Genomic DNA, 25000 nt, shown 5'->3' on the forward strand with positions numbered 1-25000 from the left:
GTGTGTGTGTGTGCAGGAGAGAGTGTGTGTGTGTGCAGGAGAGAGTGTGTGTGTGTGCAGGAGAGAGAGTGTGTGTGTGCAGGAGAGAGTGTGTGTGTGTGCAGGAGAGTGTGTGTGTGTGTGCAGGAGAGAGTGTGTGTGTGTGCAGGAGAGAGTGTGTGTGTGTGCAGGAGAGAGTGTGTGTGTGTGTGCAGGAGAGTGTGTGTGTGTTTAGGAGAGAGAGTGAGTGTGTGTGTTTAGGAGAGAGAGTGAGTGTGTGTGTTTAGGAGAGAGAGTGAGTGTGTGTTTAGGAGAGAGAGTGAGTGTATGTGTTTAGGAGAGAGAGTGGGTGTGTGTGTTTAGGAGAGAGAGCGAGTGTGTGTGTTTAGGAGAGAGAGTGGGTGTGTGTGTTTAGGAGAGAGAGTGGGTGTGTGTGTTTAGGAGAGAGAGTGGGTGTGTGTGTTTAGGAGAGAGAGTGTGTGTGTGTGTTTAGGAGAGAGAGTGTGTGTGTGTGTTTAGGAGAGAGAGCGAGTGTGTGTGTTTAGGAGAGAGAGCGAGTGTGTTTAGGAGAGAGAGTGAGTGTATGTGTTTAGGAGAGAGAGTGGGTGTGTGTGTTTAGGAGAGAGAGTGTGTGTGTGTGTTTAGGAGAGAGAGCAAGTGTGTCTGTTTAGGAGAGAGAGTGTGTGTGTGTGTTTAGGAGAGAGAGCGAGTGTGTTTAGGAGAGAGAGTGAGTGTATGTGTTTAGGAGAGAGAGTGGGTGTGTGTGTTTAGGAGAGAGAGTGTGTGTGTGTGTTTAGGAGAGAGAGTGTGTGTGTGTGTTTAGGAGAGAGAGCAAGTGTGTGTGTTTAGGAGAGAGAGCGAGTGTGTGTGTTTAGGAGAGAGAGCGAGTGTGTGTGTTTAGGAGAGAGAGCGAGTGTGTGTGTTTAGGAGAGAGAGCGAGTGTGTGTGTGTGTAGGAGAGAGAGCGAGTGTGTGTGTGTAGGAGAGAGAGCGAGTGTGTGTGTGTAGGAGAGAGAGCGAGTGTGTGTGTGTAGGAGAGAGAGCGAGTGTGTGTGTGTAGGAGAGAGAGCGAGTGTGTGTGTTTAGGAGAGAGAGTGGGTGTGTGTGTTTAGGAGAGAGAGCGAGTGTGTGTGTGTAGGAGAGAGAGCGAGTGTGTGTGTGTAGGAGAGAGAGTGGGTGTGTGTGTTTAGGAGAGAGAGCGAGTGTGTGTGTTTAGGAGAGAGAGTGTGTGTGTGTGTTTAGGAGAGAGAGTGTGTGTGTGTGTTTAGGAGAGAGAGTGGGTGTGTGTGTTTAGGAGAGAGAGCGAGTGTGTGTGTGTAGGAGAGAGAGCAAGTGTGTGTGTTTAGGAGAGAGAGTGTGTGTGTGTGTAGGAGAGAGAGCAAGTGTGTGTGTTTAGGAGAGAGAGCGTGTGTGTGTGTTTAGGAGAGAGAGCGAGTGTGTGTGTTTAGGAGAGAGAGTGAGTGTATGTGTTTAGGAGAGAGAGTGAGTGTGTGTTTAGGAGAGAGAGTGAGTGTATGTGTTTAGGAGAGAGAGTGAGTGTGTGTTTAGGAGAGAGAGTGAGTGTATGTGTTTAGGAGAGAGAGCAAGTGTGTGTGTTTAGGAGAGAGAGTGTGTGTGTGTGTAGGAGAGAGAGCAAGTGTGTGTGTTTAGGAGAGAGAGTGTGTGTGTGTGTTTAGGAGAGAGAGCGAGTGTGTGTGTTTAGGAGAGAGAGCGAGTGTGTGTGTTTAGGAGAGAGAGTGAGTGTATGTGTTTAGGAGAGAGAGTGAGTGTGTGTGTTTAGGAGAGAGAGTGGGTGTATGTGTTTAGGAGAGAGAGTGAGTGTGTGTTTAGGAGAGAGAGTGAGTGTATGTGTTTAGGAGAGAGAGCAAGTGTGTGTGTTTAGGAGAGAGAGTGTGTGTGTGTGTTTAGGAGAGAGAGCGAGTGTGTTTAGGAGAGAGAGTGAGTGTATGTGTTTAGGAGAGAGAGTGGGTGTGTGTGTTTAGGAGAGAGAGTGTGTGTGTGTGTTTAGGAGAGAGAGCGAGTGTGTGTGTGTTTAGGAGAGAGAGCGAGTGTGTGTGTTTAGGAGAGAGAGCGAGTGTGTGTGTTTAGGAGAGAGAGCGAGTGTGTGTGTTTAGGAGAGAGAGCGAGTGTGTGTGTGTAGGAGAGAGAGCGAGTGTGTGTGTGTAGGAGAGAGAGCGAGTGTGTGTGTGTAGGAGAGAGAGCGAGTGTGTGTGTGTAGGAGAGAGAGCGAGTGTGTGTGTTTAGGAGAGAGAGCGAGTGTGTGTGTTTAGGAGAGAGAGCGAGTGTGTGTGTTTAGGAGAGAGAGTGTGTGTGTGTGTTTAGGAGAGAGAGCAAGTGTGTGTGTTTAGGAGAGAGAGCGAGTGTGTGTGTTTAGGAGAGAGAGCGAGTGTGTGTGTTTAGGAGAGAGAGTGTGTGTGTGTGTTTAGGAGAGAGAGCAAGTGTGTGTGTTTAGGAGAGAGAGCGAGTGTGTGTGTTTAGGAGAGAGAGCGAGTGTGTGTGTTTAGGAGAGAGAGTGGGTGTGTGTGTTTAGGAGAGAGAGTGTGTGTGTGTGTTTAGGAGAGAGAGTGTGTGTGTGTGTTTAGGAGAGAGAGCGAGTGTGTGTGTTTAGGAGAGAGAGTGAGTGTGTGTGTTTAGGAGAGAGAGTGTGTGTGTGTGTTTAGGAGAGAGAGTGTGTGTGTGTGTTTAGGAGAGAGAGTGGGTGTGTGTGTTTAGGAGAGAGAGTGAGTGTATGTGTTTAGGAGAGAGAGTGGGTGTGTGTGTTTAGGAGAGAGAGTGTGTGTGTGTGTTTAGGAGAGAGAGTGTGTGTGTGTGTTTAGGAGAGAGAGCGAGTGTGTGTGTGTAGGAGAGAGAGCGAGTGTGTGTGTGTGTAGGAGAGAGAGTGAGTGTGTGTTTAGGAGAGAGAGTGTGTGTGTGTTTAGGAGAGAGAGCGAGTGTGTGTGTTTAGGAGAGAGAGCGAGTGTGTGTGTTTAGGAGAGAGAGTGGGTGTGTCTGTTTAGGAGAGAGAGCGAGTGTGTGTGTGTTTTTAGGAAAGGGAGAGAGAGTGTGTGTATTCATGTGGGGAGAGAGAGTGAGTGTGTGTATGTGAGTGTGGGAGAGACTGCATGTGAAAGTATGTGTTTGTGTATGTGAATACATGTGAGAGTGAATGCATGTGTGTGAGAGTGCAAGTGTATGTGTGTATAAGAGAGTTTGAGTGTGTGTGGGAGAGAGAATAAGTGAGTGTGTGTGAGATTGAGTGAGAGGGTGAGAAAATTAGAGGGTGTGTGTCTGTGAGTGAGTGAGAGAGTGTGTGAGTGAGTCAGTGAGTGAGTGAGAGGGTGTGTGAGTGAGTGAGTGAGAGGCTGTGTAGTGAGTCAGTGAGTGAGTGAGAGGGTGTGTGAGTGAGTCAGTGAGTGAGTAAGAGGGTGTGTGAGTGAGTGAGTGAGTAAGAGGGTCTGTGAGTGAGTAAGAGGGTGTGTGAGTGAGTGAGTGAGTAAGAGGGTCTGTGAGTGAGTGAGAGGGTGTGTGAGTGAGTGAGAGGGTGTGTGAGTGAGTGAGAGGGTGTGTGAGTGAGAGGGTGTGTGAGTGAGAGGGTGTGTGAGTGAGAGGGTGTGTGACTGAGAGGGTGTGTGACTGAGAGGGTGTGTGACTGAGAGGGTGTGTGGTGAGAGGGTGAGTGAGTGAGAGGGTGTGTGAGTGAGTCAATGAATGAGTGAGAGGGTGTGTGAGTGAGTCAGTGAGTGAGAGGGTGTGAGTGAGTGAGTGAGAGGGTGTGAGTGAGTGAGTGAGAGGGTGTGAGTGAGTGAGGGGGTGTGAGTGAGTGAGTGAGAGGGTGTGTGAGTGAGTGAGAGGGTGTGTGAGTGAGTCAGTGTGTGAGTGAGTGAGTGAGAGGGTGTGTGAGTGAGTGAGTGAGAGGGTGTGTGAGTGAGTGAGTGAGAGGGTGTGTGAGTGAGTGAGTGAGAGGGTGTGTGAGTGAGTGAGAGGGTGTGTGAGTGACTGAATGAGTGAGAGGGTGTGTGAGTGAGTCAGTGAGTGAGTGAGAGGGTGTGTGAGTGAGTCAGTGAGTGAGTGAGAGGGTGTGTGAGTGAGTGAGAGGGTGTGTGAGTGAGTCAGTGAGTGAGAGGGTGTGTGAGTGAGTGAGAGGGTGTGTGTAAGTGAGTGAGAGGGTGTGTGTAAGTGAGTGAGAGGGTGTGTGTGAGTGAGTGAGTGGGTGTGTGTGAGTGAGTGAGTGGGTGTGTGAGTGAGTGAGTGAGAGGGTGTGTGTGTGAGTGAGTGAGAGGGTGTGTGAGTGAGTGAGAGGGTGTGTGAGTGAGTGAGAGGGTGTGTGAGTGAGTGAGAGGGTGTGTGAGTGAGTGAGAGGGTGTGTGAGTGAGTCAGTGAGTTAGTGAGTGAGTGAGAGGGTGTGTGAGTGAGTGAGTGAGAGGGTGTGTGAGTGATAGGGTGAGTGAGTGAGAGGGTGTGTGAGTCAGTGAGTGAGTGAGTGAGAGGGTGTGTGAGTGAGTGAGTCAGTGAGTCAGTGTGTGAGTGAGAGGGTGTGTGAGTGAGAGGGTGTGTGAGTGAGAGGGTGTATGAGTGAGTGAGTGAGTGTGTGTGAGTGAGAGGGTGTGTGAGTGAGAGGGTGTGTGAGTGAGAGGGTGTGTGAGTGAGAGGGTGTGTGAGTGAGAGGGTGTGTGAGTGAGAGAGTGAGTGACTGACTGAGTGAGTGAGAGGGTGTGTGAGTCACTGAGTCAGTGAGTGAGTGAGAGGGTGAGTGAGTGAGAGGGTGAGTGAGTGAGAGGGTGAGTGAGTGAGTGAGAGGGTGAGTGAGTGAGTGAGAGGGTGTGTGAGTGAGTGAGTGATTGAGAGGGTGTGTGAGTGAGAGGGTGTGTGAGTGAGTGAGTGAGAGGGTGTGTGAGTGAGAGGGTGTGTGAGTGAGTGAGAGGGTGTGTGAGTGAGTGAGAGGGTGTGTGAGTGAGTGAGGGTGTGTGAGTGAGTGAGGGTGTGTGAGTGAGTGAGTGAGGGTGTGTGAGTGAGTGAGTGAGGGTGTGTGAGTGAGTGAGTGAGGGTGTGTGAGTGAGTGTGTGAGAGGGTGTGTGAGTGAGTGTGTGAGAGAGAGGGTGTGTGAGAAAGAGGGTGTGTGAGTGAGAGGGTGTGTGAGTGAGAGGGTGTGTGAGTGAGAGGGTGTGTGAGTGAGAGGGTGTGTGAGTGAGAGGGTGTGTGAGAGGGTGTGTGAGTGACTGACTGAGTGAGTGAGAGGGTGTGTGAGTCAGTGAGTCAGTGAGTGAGTGAGAGGGTGTTATGAGTGAGAAGGTGTGTGAGTGAGTGAGTGAGTGAGTGAGGGTGAGTGAGTGAGTGAGGGTGAGTGAGTGAGTGAGAGGGTGAGTGAGTGAGAGGGTGAGTGAGTGAGAGGGTGAGTAAGTGAGAGGGTGAGTGAGTGAGAGGGTGAGTGAGTGAGTGTGTGATGAGAGGGTGTGTGAGTGAGTGAGTGAGAGGGTGTGTGAGTGAGTGAGTGAGTGAGAGGGTGTGTGAGTGAGTCAGTGAGTGAGTGAGAGGGTGTGTGAGTGAGTCAGTGAGTGAGTGAGAGGCTGTGTAGTGAGTCAGTGAGTGAGTGAGAGGGTGTGTGAGTGAGTCAGTGAGTGAGTGAGAGGGTGTGTGAGTGAGTGAGTAAGAGGGTGTGTGAGTGAGTGAGAGGGTCTGTGAGTGAGTGAGAGGGTCTGTGAGTGAGTGAGAGGGTGTGTGACTGAGAGGGTGTGTGACTGAGAGGGTGTGTGACTGAGAGGGTGTGTGAGTGAGAGGGTGTGTGAGTGAGAGGGTGTGTGAGTGAGAGGGTGTGTGAGTGAGAGGGTGTGTGACTGAGAGGGTGTATGAGTGAGAGGGTGTGTGGTGAGAGGGTGAGTGAGTGAGAGGGTGTGTGAGTGAGTCAGTGAATGAGTGAGAGGTTGCGTGAGTGAGTCAGTGAGTGAGAGGGTGTGAATGAGTGAGTGAGAGGGTGTGAGTGAGTGAGTGAGAGGGTGTGTGAGTGAGTCAGTGTGTGAGTGAGTGAGTGAGAGGGTGTGTGAGTGAGTGAGTGAAAGGGTGTGTGAGTGAGTGAGTGAGAGGGTGTGTGAGTGAGTGAGTGAGAGGGTGTGTGAGTGAGTGAATGAGTGAGAGGGTGTGTGAGTGAGTCAGTGAGTGAGAGGGTGTGTGAGTGAGTCAGTGAGTGAGAGGGTGTGTGAGTGAGTGAGAGGGTGTGTGAGTGAGTGAGAGGGTGTGTGAGTGAGTGAGAGGGTGTGTGTAAGTGAGTGAGAGGGTGTGTGTAAGTGAGTGAGAGGGTGTGTGTAAGTGAGTGCGAGGGTGTGTGTGAGTGAGTGAGTGAGAGGGTGTGTGAGTGAGTGAGTGAGAGGGTGTGTGAGTGAGTGAGTGAGAGGGTGTGTGAGTGAGTGAGTGAGAGGGTGTGTGAGTGAGTGAGTGAGAGGGTGTGTGAGTGAGTGAGTGAGAGGGTGTGTGAGTGAGTGAGTGAGTGAGAGGGTGTGTGAGTGAGTCAGTGAGTTAGTGAGTGAGTGAGAGGGTGTGTGAGTGAGTGAGAGGGTGTTTGAGTGAGAGGGTGTTTGAGTGAGAGGGTGTGTGAGTGAGAGGGTGTGTGAGTGAGTGAGAGGGTGTGTGAGTGAGTGAGAGGGTGTGTGAGTCAGTGAGAGGGTGTGTGAGTCAGTGAGTGAGTGAGTGAGAGGGTGTGTGAGTGAGTGAGTCAGTGAGTCAGTGTGTGAGTGAGAGGGTGTGTGAGTGAGAGGGTGTGTGAGTGAGAGGGTGTGTGAGTGAGAGGGTGTGTGAGTGAGTGAGTCAGTGAGTGAGAAGGTGTGTGAGTGAGTGAGTGAGAGGGTGTGTGAGTGAGTGAGTCAGTGAGTCAGTGTTTGAGTGAGAGGGTGTGTGAGTGAGAGGGTGTGTGAGTGAGAGGGTGTGTGAGTGAGAGGGTGTGTGAGTGAGTGACTGACTGAGTGAGTGAGTGAGAGGGTGTGTGAGTGAGAGGGTGTGTGAGTGAGTGAGGGTGAGTGAGTGAGAGGGTGAGTGAGTGAGAGGGTGAGTGAGTGAGAGGGTGAGTGAGTGAGAGGGTGTGTGAGTGAGAGGGTGTGTGAGTGAGAGGGTGTGTGAGTGAGAGGGTGTGTGAGTGAGTGAGTGAGAGGGTGTGTGAGTGAGTGAGTGAGAGGGTGTGTGAGTGAGTGAGTGAGAGGGTGTGTGAGTGAGAGGGTGTGTGAGTGAGAGGGTGTGTGAGTGAGAGGGTGTGTGAGTGAGAGGGTGTGTGAGTGAGTGAGGGTGTGTGAGTGAGTGAGTGAGGGTGTGTGAGTGAGTGTGTGAGAGGGTGTGTGAGTGAGAGGGTGTGTGAGTGAGAGGGTGTGTGAGTGAGCGGGTGTGTGAGTGAGCGGGTGTGTGAGTGAGAGGGTGTGTGAGTGAGAGGGTGTGTGAGTGAGAGGGTGTGTGAGTGAGAGGGTGTGTGAGTGAGTGAGTGAGGGTGTGTGAGTGAGTGAGTGACTGACTGAGTGAGTGAGAGGGTGTGTGAGTCAGTGAGTGAGTGAGAGGGTGTGTGAGTGAGAAGGTGTGTGAGTGAGAAGGTGTGTGAGTGAGTGAGGGTGAGTGAGTGAGTGAGGGTGAGTGAGTGAGAGGGTGTGTGAGTGAGTGAGAGGGTGTGTGAGTGAGTGAGAGGGTGTGTGAGTGAGTGAGGGTGAGTGAGTGAGTGAGTGAGGGTGAGTGAGTGAGAGGGTGTGTGAGTGAGTGAGTGAGAGGGTGTGTGATGAGAGGGTGTGTGAGTGAGTGAGTGAGAGGGTGTGTGAGTGAGTGAGTGAGTGAGTGAGAGGGTGTGTGAGTGAGAGGATGTGTGAGTGAGAGGGTGTGTGAGTGAGAGGGTGTGTGAGTGAGTCAGTGTGTGAGTGAGTCAGTGAGTGAGTGAGTGAGACGGTGTGTGAGTGAGTGAGTGACAAACCTTCCTTGTAAACAGCTGTGATTTCCTGTAACTCCCGGCTTGATCTGGTGACCATAATTTCAATCAAAGTCTCTTCATCTGTCCCAAGTCCCTGTGGAAACAGATCACACGACAGGAAGGTCTAAGTCACCATTTGTACACAGGATGGTAAGCGATACAATTGAGCAGTTTGCCTCTGGCTCCAGGGGTGGTTCCCCCACTCCTGAGTCACAGCTTGTGGACCTGGTCCTCCCACTTCAGACAACCGAGTAAAAACTCCAGGCTGACACTCTGTGTCTGTACTGAGGGAGTGCTGCACTGTCAGAGAGTCGGTACTGAGGGAGCACCGCACTGTTGGAGGGTCAGTACTGAGGGAGTGCCGCACTGTCAGAGGGTCAGTACTGAGGGAGTGCCGCACTGTCGGAGGGTCAGTACTGAGGGAGCGCCGCACTGTCAGAGGGTAGGTACTGAGGGAGCGCCGCACGGTCGGAGGGTCAGTGCTGAGGGAGCGCCGCACTGTCGGATGGTCAGTGCTGAGGGGGTGCCGCACTGTCGGAGGGTCAGTGCTGAGGGGGTGCCACACTGTCGGAGGGTCAGTGCTGAGGGAGTGCCGCACTGTCGGAGGGTCAGTACTGAGGGAGTGCTGCACTGTCAGAGGGTCAGTGCTGAGGGGGCGCCGCACTGTCGGAGAGGGTCAGTGCTGAGGGAGTGCCGCACTGTCGGAGGGTCAGTACTGAGGGAGTGCTGCACTGTCAGAGGGTCAGTGCTGAGGGGGCGCCGCACTGTCGGAGAAAGAGAGAGAGTGACATGAGAGAGAGGTGTAAATAAAGAGAAAGCCAGAGAGGGAGAGAGAGGGAGACAGACAGAGGGAGAGTGAGAGAGGAGAAGGAAAGAGAGAAAGGGAGAGAGGGATACACACATTAGTGAAAGGGGAGGGGGAGAGATGTATACAGACATGAGAGAGATTGAAAGGAGACAATGCTGACAGAGGGGTCACTCACTAATTACTGTCCCAGGAGGGAGGGAGGGAGGGAGGGGAGTTACCTTCATGGCTTCTTTTAGCTCCTGAGCATCCAGAACTGCTGGGGACTTTAAGAGTGAGAGCATAACGTTCTCAAGGTAACCGGACAATTTCTTTTTCAACAACGATTCCAATTCCTGCAGGCCAGACACAGAATGATTCAAAGTTAATAATCAGCAATGAGATGTCATCTTAAGCATCCCGGAGGGTCAGTATTGAGGGAGTGCAGCACTGTCGGAGGGTTAGTACTGAGGGAGAGCCGCACTGTCGGAGGGTCAGTACTGAGGGAGCGCCGCACTGTCGGAGGGTCAGTATTGAGGGAGTGCAGCACTGTCGGAGGGTCAGTACTGAGAGAGCGCCGCACTGTCGGAGGGTCAGTATTGAGGGAGCGCAGCACTGTCGGAGGGTCAGTACTGAGGGAGCGCCGCACTGTCGGAGGGTCAGTACTGAGGGAGTGCTGCACTGTCGGAGGGTCAGTATTGAGGGAGTGCAGCACTGTCGGAGGGTCCGTACTGAGGGAGTGCTGGACTGTTGGAGGGTCAGTACTGAGGGAGAGCCGCACTGTCGGAGGGTCAGTACTGAGGGAGCGCCGCACTGTCAGAGGGTCAGTACTGAGGGAGTGCTGCAATGGCGGAGGGACAGTATGGTGGGAGTGCCGCACTGTCAAAGGTCAGTACTGAGGGAGTGCCGCACTGTCGGAGGGTCAGTACTGAGGGATTGCCACACTGTCAGAGGGTCAGTACTGAGGGAGTGCCGCAATGTCGGAGGGTCAGTACTGAGGGTGCGCCGCAATGGCGGAGGGTCAGTATTGAGGGAGTGCAGCACTGTCGGAGGTTTAGTACTGAGGGAGCGCCGCACTGTCGGAGGGTCAGTACTGAGGGAGTGCTGCACTGTGGGAGGGTCAGTACTGAGGGAGTGCTGCACTGTCGGAGGGTCAGTACTGAGGGAGCGCCGCACTGTCAGAGGGTCAGTACTGAGGGAGCGCCGCACTGTCAGAGGGTCAGTACTGAGGGAGTGCTGCACTGTCGGAGGGTCAGTACTGAGGGAGCGCCGCACTGTCAGAGGGTCAGTACTGAGGGAGTGCTGCATTGTCGGAGGGTCAGTGCTGAAGGAGCGCCGCACTGTCGGAGGGTCAGTACTGAGCGAGTGCTGCACTGTGGGAGGGTCAGTACTGAGGGAGCGCCGCACTGTCGGAGGGTCAGTACTGAGGGAGTGCTGCACTGTGGGAGGGTCAGTACTGAGGGAGCGCCGCACTGTCGGAGGGTCAGTACTGAGGGAGCGCCGCACTGTCGGAGGGTCAGTACTGAGGGAGTGCTGCACTGTCAGAGGGTCAGTACTGAGGGAGTGCTGCACTGTCGGAGGGTCAGTACTGAGGGAGTGCCGCACTGTGGGAGGGTCAGTACTGAGGGAGCGCCGCACTGTCGGAGGGTCAGTACTGAGGGAGTGCTGCACTGTCGGAGGGTCAGTACTGAGGGAGCGCCGCACTGTCGGAGGGTCAGTACTGAGGTAGTGCCGCACTGTCGGAGGGTCAGTACTGAGGGAGCGCCGCACTGTCGGAGGGTCAGTACTGAGGGAGCGCCGCACTGTCGGAGGGTCAGTACTGAGGGAGCGCCGCACTGTCGGAGGGTCAGTACTGAGGGAGTGCCGCACTGTCGGAGGGTCAGTACTGAGGGAGTGCCGCACTGTCGGAGGGTCAGTACTGAGGGAGCGCCGCACTGTCGGAGGGTCAGTACTGAGGGAGTGCCGCACTGTCAGAGGGTCAGTACTGAGGGAGTGCCGCACTGTCGGAGGGTCAGTACTGAGGGAGTGCCGCACTGTCGGAGGGTCAGTACTGAGGTAGCGCCGCACTGTCGGATTTGCCACCATTAAGATGAGGTGTTAAATCGAGGCCCCGTGTACCCTCTCATGCAGATGTAAAAGGTGCCACGGCTGCTATTGGGAGAAGAACGGGGGTAGGGGGGTGTGGGTGGAGGGGGGAGGGTTCTATCCGGTGTCCTGGGGCCCAATATTTATCCTTCAACCAACATCTGTAAAAAACAGATGATCTGGGTCATTATCCCGTTGCTGGTTTGTGGGATCTTGCTGTGCGCAAATTGCCTCCCACATTTCCTACATCACAACAGTGACCACGCTTCAAAAAACAGGTCCCTCATTGGCTGTGAAACGTTTTGGGACATCCTGAGGGGGTGAAAGGCGCTAGAGAAATGCAGGACTTCCCTTTCTGAGGCTCGGACTTTGAGAGGCTCGTGGAGCCGTTGTACCGGAGGGAGAAAGGTGACCCTGAGTGAGCACCTCCAGCCCTCCCGATCTCTGTAACCTCCTCCAGCCCCTCCAGCCCTCCCGATCTCTGTAACCTCCTCCAGTTCCTACACCCCTCCCTATCTCTGTAACCTCCTCCAGTCCCTACACCCCTCCCTATCTCTGTAACCTCCTCCAGCCCCTCCAGCCCTCCCGATCTCTGTAACCTCCTCCAGTTCCTACAACCCTCCCTATCTCTGTAACCTCCTCCAGTCCCTACACCCCTCCCTATCTCTGTAACCTCCTCCAGTCCCTACAACCCTCCCTATCTCTGTAACCACCTCCAGCCCCTACAACCCCTCCCTATCTCTGTAACCTCCTCCAGCCCCTACACCCCCTCCCTATCTCCGTAACCTCCTCCAGCCCCTACACCCCTCCCTACCTCTGTAACCTCTTCCAGCCCCTACACCCCTCCCTATCTCTGTAACCTCCTCCAGCCCCTACACCCCTCCCTATCTCTGTAACCTCCTCCAGCCCCTACACCCCTCCCTATCTCTGTAACCTCCTCCAGCCCCTACACCCCTCCCTATCTCTGTAACCTCCTCCAGCCCCTACACTCCTCCCTATCTCTGTAACCTCCTCCAGCCCCTACACCCCTCCCTATCTCTGTAACCTCCTCCAGCCCCTACAACCCTCCCTATCTCTGTAACCTCCTCTAACCCCTACACCGCTCCCTATATCTGTAACCTCCTCCATCCCCCTACACCCCTCCCTATCTCTGTTACTTCCTCCAGCCCCTACACCACTCACTATCTCTGTAACCTCCTCCAGCCCCTACACCCCTCCCTATCTCTGTAACCTCCTCCAGTCCCTACACCCCTCCCTATCTCTGTAACCTCCTCCAGCCCCTACAGCCTTCCCTATCTCTGTAACATCCTCCAGCCCCTACAGCCTTCCCTATCTGTGTAACCTCCTCCAGCCTCTACACCCCTCCCTATCTCTGTAACCTCCTCCAGCCCCTAAACCCCTCCCTATCTCTGTAACACACTCCAGCCCCTAGACCCCTCCCTATCTCTGTAACCTCCTCCAGCCCCTACACCTCTCCCTATCTCTGTAACCTCCTCCAGTCCCTACACCCCTCCGTATCTCTGTAACCTCCTCCAGCCCCTACACCCCTCCCTATCTCTGTAACCTCCTCCAGTCCCTACACCCCTCCCTATCTCTGTAACCTCCTCCAGCCCCTACACTCTTCCTATCTGTGTAACCTCCTCCAGCCCCTACACCCCTCCCTATCTCTGTAATCTCCTCCAGCCCCTACACCCCTCCCTATCTCTGTAACACCCTCCAGCCCCTAGACCCCTCCCTATCTCTGTAACCTCCTCCAGCCCCTACACCCCTCCCTATCTCTGTAACCTCCTCCAGCCCCTTCATCCCTCCCTATCTCTGTAACCTCCTCCAGCCCCTACACCCCTCCCTATCTCTGTAACCTCCTCGAGCTCCTACGCTCCTCCCTATCTCTGTAACTTCCTCCAGCCCCTAAACCACTATCTCTGTAACCTCCTCCAGCCCCTACACTCTTCCTATCTGTGTAACCTCCTCCAGCCTCTACACCCCTCCCTATCTCTGTAACATCCTCCAGCCCCCACACCCCTCCCTATCTCTGTAACCTCCTCCAGCCCCCTACACCCCTCCCTATCTCTGTAACCTCCTCCAGTCCCTACACCCCTCCCTATCTCTGTAACACCCTCCAGTCCCTACACACCTCCCTATCTCTGTAACCTCCTCCAGCCCCTACACCCCTCCCCATCTCTGTAACCTCCTCCAGCCCCTACACCCCTCCCTATCTCTGTAACCTCCTCCAGCCCCTACACCCCTCCCCATCTCTGTAACCTCCTCCAGCCCCTACACCCCTCCCTATCTCTGTAACCTCCTCCAGCCCCTACAACCCTCCCTATCTCTGTAACCTCCTCCAGCCCCTACACCCCTCCCTATCTCATGTAACCTCCTCCAGCCCCTACACCCCTCCCCATCTCTGTAACCTCCTCCAGCCCCTACACCCCTCCCTATCTCTGTAACCTCCTCCAGCCCCTACACCCCTCCCCATCTCTGTAACCTCCTCCAGCCCCTACACCCCTCCCTATCTCTGTAACCTCCTCCAGCCCCTACAACCCTCCCTATCTCTGTAACCTCCTCCAGCCCCTACACCCCTCCCTATCTCATGTAACCTCCTCCAGCCCCTACACCCCTCCCTATCTCTGTAACCTCCTCCAGCCCCTACACCCCTCCCTATCACTGTAACCTCCTCCAGCCCCTACACCCCTCCCTATCACTGTAACCTCCTCCAGCCCCTACACCCCTCCCTATCTCTGTAACCTCCTCCAGCCCCTACACCCCTCCCTATCTCTTTAACCTCCTCCAGCCCCTACACCCCTCCCTATCTCTGCGACCTCCTCCAGCCCCTACACCCCTCCCTATCTCTGTAAGCTCCTCCAGCCCCTACACCCCTCCCTATCTCTGTAACCTCCTCCAGCCCCTTCATCCCTCCCTATCTCTGTAACCTCCTCCAGCCCCTACACCCCTCCCTATCTCTGTAACCTCCTCCAACTCCTACGCTCCTCCCTATCTCTGTAACTTCCTCCAGCCCCTAAACCCCTCCCTATCTCTGTAACCTCCTCCAGCCCCTACACCCCTCCCTATCTCTGTAACCTCCTCCAGCCCCTACACTCTTCCTATCTGTGTAACCTCCTCCAGCCCCTACACCCCTCCCTATCTCTGTAACCTCCTCCAGCCCCTACACCCCTCCCTATCTCTGTAACCTCCTCCAGCCCCTACACCCCTCCCTATCTCTGTAACATCCTCCAGCCCCCACGCCCCTCCCTATCTCTGTAACCTCCTCCAGCCCCTACACCCCTCCCTATCTCTGTAACCTCCTCCAGCCCCTACACCCCTCCCTATCTCTGTAACCTCCTCCAGCCCCTACAACCCCTCCGAGATCTCTTCTCTCCTTGAATTCCAGCCTCTTGCCCATCCCCCGATCCCCATCGCTCCACCATTGGCAGCCGTGCCTTCAGCTGCCTGGGGGAGGCCCTGAGCTCTGGAATTCCCTCCCTAAACCTCTCCCCCTCTCTCTCTCTCTCTCCTCCTTTAAATCAGTCCTTAAAACCGACCTCCTGACCAAGCCTCTGGTCACATTTCGACCGCGTCTGTGGAGAGAGAAACAGTTAACATTTCGAGCCCGTCTGACTCTCCTTCAGCTCTGAAGAGGGGTCACAGAGACTCGAAACGTTAACTCTGTTTTTCTCTCTCTCCACAGAGGCTGTCAGACCTGCTGAATTTTTCCAGCATTTTCTGTTTTTATTTCAGATTTCCAGCACCCTCAGTGTTTTGCGTTTATATTACATTGGTCACCACCCCTAAGACCCCCTTACGTGACTTGGGGTCCATTTCTGAATGATCAACCCTCCAGTGCAGCACCCCCGGGGGACGTTTTACTCTGCTGAAGGTGCTATAAGAATGCAGGATGTCATGGCTGTTGTTGGCTGCAGCTATGACACTCACAGTATTGTATTGCTTCTGAAAGGCCTTAGCAATCAGCTGCCTCTGTTCCAAGCTCCGGTTGCTGATGATCCGGACAATAGTCGCTTCATCGACCCCTGGAGAAAGGCAAGCACAGGGAGAAGGGAAGGAAAGCGGGTGTGAGAGACAGCCGGGTGGGGGGGGGAGACGCCGCAGAATGCTGGGGTTGCTGGGTTGGGGGTGGGGGGGGTGGTGGGGAGAGAATTCCACAGACCCTCTGAGAGAAGAAATTCCTCCTCGTCTCTGTCTTCAATGGGAGACCCCTTATTCCGAAACTGTGCCCCCTCCCCCCCTCTCGTTCTAGTCTCTCCCACGAGGTGGGGGGGGAAACATCCTCTGAAGCATCTGTCCCGTCAAACCGCACCCCCCCCCCACCCCCCCCAACCGCCCTCAGGGTTTCAATAAGATCACCCCTCACTCTTCTAAACTCCAACAGGTACAGTCCCAGCCTAGGAACATAGGACTTAGGAGCAGGAGGAGGCTATTCAGCCCTTCGAGCCTGTTCTGTCATTCAGTAGGATCATGGCTGACCTGGTTGTGCCTCGACTCCACTCTCCTGTCTCCCCCCCCCCCCCCCACCCCCTTCCATATAAAGGCTCAGCCTTTCCTCATAGGATAGACCCACCAATCACCCCAGGAATCGATCGAGAGAGCCTTTGCTGGGTGCAGAGTGTGGCGCAAATTGTATTTTCATAACCCTTCAGAGCGGCTTGAGGTCTCCTGCCTCACTTGACCACCCCCCCCGCCCCCCACTCCGGCCAACTGAAGGCGGGGGGTGGGGGTGCGTTATTTCTGGCCGAACCAGTCACCGAGCTGCGCTGGGCAGACTCGCGCCCCCCACTCCCAAAGAGGGATCACTTGGGGCACACTGGGGTGTCTCAAGCTCAGACGGTGCCCGCTCGCAGCTCTTGATTGCCACCCTGAGCCGATTCAGGGTCACCGGGTACCGAGGGGGGAGCTTGGGGTGGGGGGGTGCTGCGAGGGGAGGGTCACACCTCCCTTGCTCGATCTGGTGTAAACTCCCCACCGACCTGCGTGTAATTCTGCAGGCCGCCACCGAGCGGTGCCATTGTGCAACTCCCGTGGCCAGCTCTCTGTCGCCCTCCCAAACTTGCTGGCGGGACGTTGAACAGCAGGCAAGCAGAGGGCCAGGGGTGCCAGCTGCAGGGGGCAAGTATCAGTAAGTACCTTTTGCATCAATGGCTTTCTTCAAAGCTTCCACGTCTTCACCTACCAGGAAGTTGGCGTATGGTTTCAAGGTGGCCAGTGTGCCCCAGGTCATTGGCTGGTGAGCAAAAACAAAACATTACACACTGGATTATGATCGAGGGGTTTACATATAGAATAACAGATACCCGGGAGTGAGTTACAGACTGGAATCTAATCGAGGGTTTCAGGGGGTTTATATATAGAATAACAGATACCCGGGAGTGAGTTACAGACTGGAATCTAATCGAGGGGTTCAGGTGGTTTATATATAGAATAACAGATTCCCGGGAGTGAGTTACAGACTGGAATCTAATCGAGGGGTTCGGGGTGGTTTATATACAGAATAACAGATACCCGGGAGTGAGTTACAGACTGGAATCTAATCGGGGGGTTCAGGGGGTTTATATATAGAATAACAGATACCCAGGAGTGAGTTACAGACTGGAATCTAATCGAGGGGTTCAGGGGGTTTATATATAGAATAACAGATACCCAGGAGTGAGTTACAGACTGGAATGTTTCTGGCCGACTATACATTACATTGAACTTTGTACAATGTACACACACCAAGAAAGGCAGATGTTTCAATAAATGGTATAATTGCATCTTTTGATGATTCACCTGGCTGACATCAAGACTGCAAATTTTCCAGGTTAGAACACTGTCCCCATCAAACACTCCCGGGACAGGTACAGCACGGGGTTAGATACAGAGTAAAGTTCCCTCTGCACTGTCCCCATCAAACACTCCCAGGACAGGTACAGCACGGGGTTAGATACAGAGTAAAGCTTCCTCTACACTGTTCCCATCAAACACTCCCAGGACAGGTACAGCACGGGGTTAGATACAGAGTAAAGCTCCCTCTACACTGTCCCCATCAAACACTCCCAGTACAGGTACAGCACGGGGTTAGATACAGAGTAAAGCTCCCTCTACGCTGAGCCCAGCAAACACTCCCAGGACAGGTACAGCACGGGGTTAGATACAGAGTAAAGCTCCCTCACAATTGAAGGAGATATTGATCTGTGTGGACAGGAACTGCCACCCTGTAGACACAGAGACAGCACCCACCTGCATGTGCCCACCCTCTGCACAGCACAGGACAACAGGCTGGTTGGCCAGGGAGTGCATCATAGTGAAACCTAACCTTCTCCTGATCCATCATCAACAGAACACACTTGCAGGTAGCTGACATTGGATGACGGGAACGTTATTTTGATCGATTCGTTGCTGCTTTGGAGCCCATTCGAGAAGGAGGTAGAGATTTGACATTACCGGTTGCAATTCCTGACGTAGCCAGGAGGGGAGGAAGCACTTACCCGGTCGACCTGAACAATTTGGCTGAGGATTTCATTCACAAGGACCATGGCTCCTAGTTCCTGCGTGGACAAGAAAATAGTTTCACACACGGCAGAAGCGAGTGGGTGGACCACAGTTACAGCTCAGTATGTAGCAATCTCACATCTGAATCACAAGGTCGTCAGCTTGAGTCCCACTCCAGAGACCTGAACACAAAATCCAGGCTCGGAGTGGGAGTACTCTACAGAGGGAGCGCCGCACTGTCGGAGGGTCAGTACTGAGGGAGTGCTGCACTGTTGGAGGGTCAGTACTGAGGGAGTGCCGCACTGTCGGAGGGTCAGTACAGAGGGAGCGCCGCACTGTCGGAGGGTCAGTACTGAGGGAGTGCCGCACTGTCGGAGGGTCAGTACTGAGGGAGTGCCGCACTGTCGGAGAGTCAGTACTGAGGGAGTGCTGCACTGTCGGAGAGTCAGTACTGAGGGAGTGCCGCACTGTCAGAGGGTCAGTACTGAGGGAGCACCGCACTGTCAGAGGGTCAGTACTGAGGGAGTGCCGCACTGTCAGAGGGTCAGTACTGAGGGAGTGCTGCACTGTCGTAGGGTCAGTACTGAGGGAGTGCCGCACTGTCAGAGGGTAAGTACTGAGAGAGTGCCGCACTGTCTGGGGGTCAGTACTGAGGGAGTGCCGTACTGTCTGGGGGTCAGTACTGAGGGAGTGCCGCACTGTCGGAGGGTCAGTACTGAGGGAGCGCCACACTGTCAAAGCGTCAGTACTGAGGGAGTGCCGCACTGTCGGAGGGTCAGTACTGAGGGAGCACCGCACTGTCAGAGGGTCAGTACTGAGGGAGTGCCGCACTGTCAGAGGGTCAGTACTGAGGGAGTGCTGCACTGTCGTAGGGTCAGTACTGAGGGAGTGCCGCACTGTCAGAGGGTAAGTACTGAGAGAGTGCCGCACTGTCTGGGGGTCAGTACTGAGGGAGTGCCGTACTGTCTGGGGGTCAGTACTGAGGGAGTGCCGCACTGTCGGAGGGTCAGTACTGAGGGAGCGCCACACTGTCAAAGCGTCAGTACTGAGGGAGTGCCGCACTGTCGGAGGGTCAGTACTGAGGGAGCGCCACACTGTCGGAGGGTCAGTACTGTGGGAGTGCGGCACTGTCGGAGGGTCAGTACTGAGGGAGCACCTCCCTATCAGAGTTGCTGCCTTTCAGATGTGAAATAATTCTACATTTATACAGTAAAACATCCCACACTGCTTCACAGAAGCTTTTTCGAACAAACATTTGACCCTGAGCCACATGAGGGGATATTCGGGACAGGTGACAAAACACTCAGTCAGAGTGGTCAGTTTTAAGGAATGCCTTAAAGGAGGAGAGAGAGACAGAGAGAGAGAGGGAGAGTGAGGTGGAGAGGTTTAGGGAGGGAATTCCAGAGCTCAGGGCCCCCCCAGGCAGCTGAAGGCACAGCCGCCAATGGTGGAGCGATGGGAATCGGGGGATGCACGAGAGATCACAATTGAGGGAGCGTAGAGATCTCGGAGGGTTGTAGGGGCTGGAGGAGGTTACGGAAATAGGGAGGGGTGTAGGGGCTGGAGGAGGTTACAGAGATAGGGAGGGGTGTAGGGGCTGGAGGAGGTTACAGAGACAGGGAGGGGTGTAGGGGCTGGAGGAGGTTACAGATAGGGAGGGGTGTAGGGGCTGGAGGAGGTTACAGAGATAGGGAGGGGTGTAGGGGCTGGAGAAGGTTACAGAGATAGGGAGGGGTGTAGGGGCTGGAGGAGGTTACAGAGATAGGGAGGGGTGTAGGGGCTGGAGGAGGTTACAGAGATAGGGAGGGGTGTAGGGGCTGGAGGAGGTTACAGAGATAGGGAGGGGTGTAGGGGCTGGAGGAGGTTACAGAGATAGGGAGGGGTGTAGGGGCTGGAGGAGGTTACAGAGATAGGGAGGGGGTGAGGATTTGGAGGGATTGAAAAGAAGGTGGAGAATTTTTAAAATGAGGCGTTGCTTGACCAGGAGCCAATGGACGTCCGGGTGAAACCGAGGTCCCCGTCTGCCCTCGCAGGTGGATGTGACAGACCCCATGGACCTTATTGGAGAGAAGAGCAAGCCGGCGGCGGGGGGGCAGGTGGGTGTAGGGAGTTCTCCCCGGTGTCCTGGGGCCCAATATTTACCCCACAACCAACATAACTAAAAAAACCAGATGAGCCTGGTCATCGCCACCTCCCCGCTTGTGGGATCTTGCTGTGCGCAGACTCCCTGCTGAGTTTCTTACTTGTCAACGGCGACCACCCTTTAACCAAAGCACTGCGCAGGGGGCGTAAAACGCTCTGGGGGTATCCCGAGGACAGGAAAGGTCCGGTGGAAGGGGCTGCTCTGCTCTGGTTATTCTGACAGGCTGTCGCTGGTTAACTCTGGCACACCGGTGTCAAGAATAGATTGGGCCTGTGCCAGGGTGACGAGAGCGGGGGAGTGTGCAGTGAGTCAGCGGGTGAGGTCCCAGACGTGCAGGAGTGGCTGAGGCTCACAGGGTTGGAGGCGTTGGCTCCGTGGGATTGTTCCTGGACTCACAAGACCCAGGATGACTGCTCCCGGAGATCCAGGTTCGATTCCCACCCATGACAGTGGGTGACATTAGAATGCAACATAAATCTGGATTTGAACATCCCTGGTTTATGTATGTGACTCCTGGCCCACAGCAGGGTGGTTGGCTCTTTACTGCCCCTCTAAAATGTGAACCACCTGCTAAAAGGTCTCCCTTAAAACCCCCCAGTGTGGACTGGGTGCACCTGTACCGTGTGCCTCAAATAGGCAGCTGGCCATAACCTTCTCAAGGGGCAGTTAGGGATGGGCAGAAAGGTATATATATATTGCCATGAGACCCTGCTCAAAATCAAATGGAGTAGATTGGGTTGAGGCTGTTGCTGTTTCTGGGATCTTGCTGTGCGCCAGCTGGCATCCTTGATTCCTTTGCCACTGACAGAGATAACAGTTACTTCACCTCCCCCCCACCCACCCCCACCCATTGCAAAACGTGCCTCAGTGAGTTGCTCACCCTCTTGAGTCTGAAGGTTGTGGGTTCAAGACCTCACGCCAGAGACCCAAGCCCCATAATCCAGGCTGACACTCCCGGTGCCAGTACCAAGGGAGCGCCACACTGTTGGAGAGTCAATAATCCTCAACTCCACTTTCCTGCCTTTTCCCCATAACCCTTGATTCCCTCACTGATTAAAAATCTGTCTATCTCAGCCTTGAATATACTTCATGACCCAGCCTCTACAGCCCTCTGCGGTAAAGAATTCCACAGATTCACTACCCCCTGAGAGAAGAAATTCCTCCTCACCTCTGTCTTAAACGGATGACCCCTTACTCTGAGAATATGCCCTCTGGTCCTAGACTCTTCCATAAGGGGAAACAACCTCTCAACATCTACCTTGTCAAACCCCCTAAGAATCCTATATGTTTCAATAAGGTCGCCTCTCGTTCTTCTAAACTCCATGGAGTACAACCTCAACCTACTCAACCTCTCCTCATAAGAAACTCCCTCCATACCCAGGATCAACCTAGTGAACCTTCTCTGGACTGCCTCCAATGCCAGTATATGTTTCCTTAGATAAGGGGACCAAAACAGTTCCCAGTATTCTAGGTGTGGTCTAACTAGGGCTGAGTTGCAAATTAGCTACAGCATTTTCTACAAGTGACCAACACTTCAAAGAGAAAGTACTTCATTGGTGGAGAAGTGCATTGTAATGTCCTGAGGATGTGAAAGGTGTTAGAGGGATGCAATATATACAGTCTGGATCTCTCCGTCTCTCTCTCTCTCTCCCTGAAGATTTCCACACGTTCCACTTGGCTCCATCCCCTCCTTTCTCTCTCAGCTGGAGAAGCAGCGAATCTTTGTCAGCCTGCCAGGCACCTTGCTGAACAGGAACCAACACGCCCAGGCCAGGAATGTCCCTGAGCTAAAAGCAACTGCGCCCGAGTTTCACTGGAGCGGGAGGAGGTCCCGAGAGAGGGGAATGGGACTGAGAGAATGAACAAGAGAACAAATCCAGACACCACACACACCCCCACGGCCACAATTGCAAAAAGAGGTGGGGGGGGTGGGGGGAAGAATGGGGGAGGGGGAGCAGACTGGTGTTTGGGGTGTGGGTGAGTTCAGCCCGGTGTCATGGGACCAGTAATTAACTGGGTGTCCGCTGTGTTCTGGGACCAGTAATTAACTGGGTGTCCCCAGTGTCCTGGGACCAGTAATTAACTGGGTGTCCTCGGTGACCTGGGACCAGTAATTAACTGGGTGTCCCCGGTGTCCTGGGACCAGTAATTAACTGGGTGTCCCCAGTGTCCTGGGACCAGTAATTAACTGAGTGTCCCCAGTGTCCTGGGACCAGTAATTAACTGAGTGTCCCCAGTGTCCTGGGACCAGTAATTAACTGGGTGTCCCCAGTGTCCAGGGACCAGTAATTAACTGGGTGTCCCCAGTGTCCTGGGACCAGTAATTAACTGAGTGTCTACAGTGTCCTGGGACCAGTAATTAGCTGGGAGTTCCTGGTGTCCTGTGACCAGTAATTAACTGGGTGAGTCCGGTGTCCTGGGACCAGTAATTAACTGGGTGTCCTGGGACCAGTAATTAACTGGGTGGCCCCAGTGTCCTGAGACCAGTAATTAACTGGGTGTCCCCAGTGTCCTGAGACCAGTAATTAACTGGGTGTCCCCAGCGTCCTGAGACCAGTAATTAACTGGGTGTCTCCAGTGTCCTGGGACCAGTAATTAACTGGGCGTCTCCAGTGTCCTGGGACCAGTAATTAACTAGGTGTCCCCTGTGTCCTGAGACAAGTAATTAACTGGGTGTCTCCAGTGTCCTGGGACCAGTAATTAACTGGGTGTCTCCAGTGTCCTAGGACCAGTAATTAACTGGGTGTCTCCAGTGTCCTGGGACCAGTAATTAACTGGGTGTCCAAAGTGTCCTGGGACCAGTAATTAACTGGGTGTCTCCAGTGTCCTGGGACCAGTAATTAACTGGGTGTCTCCAGTGTTCTGGGACCAGTAATTAACTGGGTGTCTCCAGTGTCCTGGGACCAGTAATTAACTGGGTGTCCCCAGTGTCCTGGGAGCAGTAATTAACTGGGTGTCTCGAGTGTCCTGGGACCAGTAATTAACTGGGTGTCTCCAGTGTCCTGGGACCAGTAATTAACTGGGTGTCTCCAGTGTCCTGGGACCAGTAATTAACTGGGTGTCTCCAGTGTCCTGGGACCAGTAATTAACTGGGTGTCTCCAGTGTCCTGGGACCAGTAATTCACTGGGTGTCCCCGGTGTCCTGGGACCAGTAATTAACTGGGTGTCCCCGGTGTCTGGGGACCAGTAATTAACTGGTTGTCCCCTGTGTCCTGGGACCAGTAATTAACTGGGTGTCCCCAGTGTCCTGGGATCAGTAATTAACTGGGTGTCCCCAGTGTCCTGAGACCAGTAATTAACTGGGTGTCCCCAGTGTCCTGGGACCAGTAATTAACTGGGTGTCTCCAGTGTCCTGGGACCAGTAATTAACTGGGAGTCCCCGGTATCCTAGGACCAGTAATTAACTGGGAGTCCCCAGTGTCCTGGGACCAGTAATTAACTGGGTGTTCCCAGTGTCCTGGGACCAGTAATTAATTGGGTGTCTCCAGTGTCCTGAGACCAGTAATTAACTGGGTGTCCCCTGTGTCCTGGGACCAGTAATTAACTGGGTGTTCCCAGTGTCCTGGGACCAGTAATTAACTGGGTGTCTCCAGTGTCCTGAGACCAGTAATTAACTGGGTGTCCCCACTGTCCTGGGACCAGTTATTAACCGGGTGTCCCCAGTGTCCTGGGATCAGTAATTAACTGGGAGTCCCCGGTATCCTAGGACCAGTAATTAACTGGGTGTCCAAAGTGTCCTGGGATCAGTAATTAACTGGGTGTCCCCAGCGTCCTGGGACCAGTAATTAACTGGGTGTCCCCAGTGTCCTGGGACCAGTAATTAACTGGGTGTTCCCAGTGTCCTGGGACCAGTAATTAACTGGGTGTCCAAAGTGTCCTGGGATCAGTAATTAACTGGGTGTCCCCGGTGTCCTGGGACCAGCAATTAACTGGGTGTCCCCAGCGTCCTGGGACCAGTAATTAACTGGGTGTCCCCGGTATCCGGGGACCAGTAATTAACTGGGTGTCCAAAGTGTCCTGGGGCCAGTAATTAACTGGGTGTCCCCAGTGTCCTGGGACCAGTAATTAACTGGGTGTCCCCAGTGTCCTGGGACCAGTAATTAACTGAGTGTCCCCAGTGTCCTGGGACCAGTAATTAACTGAGTGTCCCCTATGTCCTGGGACCAGTAATTAACTGGATGTCCCCAGTGTCCAGGGACCGGTAATTAACTGAGTGTCACCAGTGTACTGGGACCAGTAATTGACTGAGTGCCTCCAGTGTCCTGGGACCAGTAATTAACTGGGTGTCCCCAGTGTACTGGGACCAGTAATTAACTGAATGTCCCCAGTGTCCTGGGACCAGTAATTAACTGAATGTCCCCAGTGTCCTGGGACCAGTAATTAACTGGGTGTTCCCAGTGTCCTGAGACCAGTAATTAACTGGGTGTCTCCAGTGTCCTGGGACCAGTAATTAACTGGGCGTCCCCAGTGTCCTGGGACCAGTAATTAACTGGGTGTCTCCAGTGTCCTGGGACCAGTAATTAACTGGGTGTTCCCAGTGTCCTGAGACCAGTAATTAGCTGGGTGTCTCCAGTGTCCTGGGGCCAGTAATTAACTGGGAGTCCCCAGTGTCCTGGGACCAGTAATTAACTGGGAGTACCCAGTGTCCTGAGACCAGTAATTAACTGGGTGTCCCCAGCGTCCTGGGACCAGTAATTAACTGGGTGTACCCAGTGTCCTGAGACCAGTAATTAACTGGGTGTCCCCGGTGTCCAGGGACCAGTAATTAACTGGGTGTCCAAAGTGTCCTGGGGCCAGTAATTAACTGGGTGTCCCCAGTGTCCTGGGACCAGTAATTAACTGAGTGTCCCCTATGTCCTGGGACCAGTAATTAACGGGGTGTCCCCAGTGTCCTGTGACCAGTAATTAACGGGGTGTCCCCAGTGTCCTGGGACCGGTAATTAACTGAGTGTTCCCAGTGTCCTGGGACCAGTAATTAACTGGGTGTCCCCAGTGTCCTGGGACCATTATTTAAATGGGTGTCTCCAATGTCCTGTGACCAGTAATTAACTGGGTGTCCCCTATGTCCTGGGACCAGTAATTAACGGGGTGTCCCCAGTGTCCTGTGACCAGTAATTAACGGGGTGTCCCCAGTGTCCTGGGGCCAGTAATTAACTGGGTGTCCCCAGTGTCCTGGGACCAGTAATTAACTGAGTGTCCCCTATGTCCTGGGACCAGTAATTAACGGGGTGTCCCCAGTGTCCTGTGACCAGTAATTAACGGGGTGTCCCCAGTGTCCTGGGACCGGTAATTAACTGAGTGTCCCCAGTGTCCTGGGACCAGTAATCAACTGGGTGTCCCCAGTGTCCTGGGACCATTATTTAAATGGGTGTCTCCAATGTCCTGTGACCAGTAATTAACTGGGTGTCCCCAGTGTCCTGGGACCAGTAATTAACTGGGTGTCCCCAGTGTCCTGGGACCAGTAATTAACTGGGTGTCCCCAGTGTCCTGGGACCAGTAATTAACTGAGTGTCCCCTATGTCCTGGGACCAGTAATTAACGGGGTGTCCCCAGTGTCCTGGGACCGGTAATTAACTGAGTGTCCCCAGTGTCCTGGGACAAGTAATTAACTGAGTGTCCCCAGT

At 54.0% G+C, this 25000-nt stretch overlaps 1 protein-coding gene across 1 annotated transcript in view; it reads right to left on the minus strand.

Moving 5' to 3' along the window:
• The window catches only part of LOC121274355 (annexin A2-like), a 42368-nt gene that overhangs the window by 14293 nt on the left and 3075 nt on the right, over positions 1 to 25000 (minus strand). The window contains exons 2-6 of the mRNA XM_041181631.1: positions 17230 to 17289; positions 15890 to 15986; positions 14684 to 14778; positions 8911 to 9024; positions 7888 to 7978 (exon numbers count right to left, since the gene is read on the minus strand). Coding sequence (XP_041037565.1) covers positions 7888 to 7978; positions 8911 to 9024; positions 14684 to 14778; positions 15890 to 15986; positions 17230 to 17277 — 445 coding nt within the window. The 5' untranslated portion in view covers positions 17278 to 17289. The remainder of the gene's footprint in view (positions 1 to 7887; positions 7979 to 8910; positions 9025 to 14683; positions 14779 to 15889; positions 15987 to 17229; positions 17290 to 25000) is intronic.

This window comes from Carcharodon carcharias (genome assembly GCF_017639515.1).
Source record: "Carcharodon carcharias isolate sCarCar2 chromosome 36 unlocalized genomic scaffold, sCarCar2.pri SUPER_36_unloc_1, whole genome shotgun sequence".
In the NCBI taxonomy this organism is placed as follows: Eukaryota; Metazoa; Chordata; class Chondrichthyes; order Lamniformes; family Lamnidae; genus Carcharodon; species Carcharodon carcharias.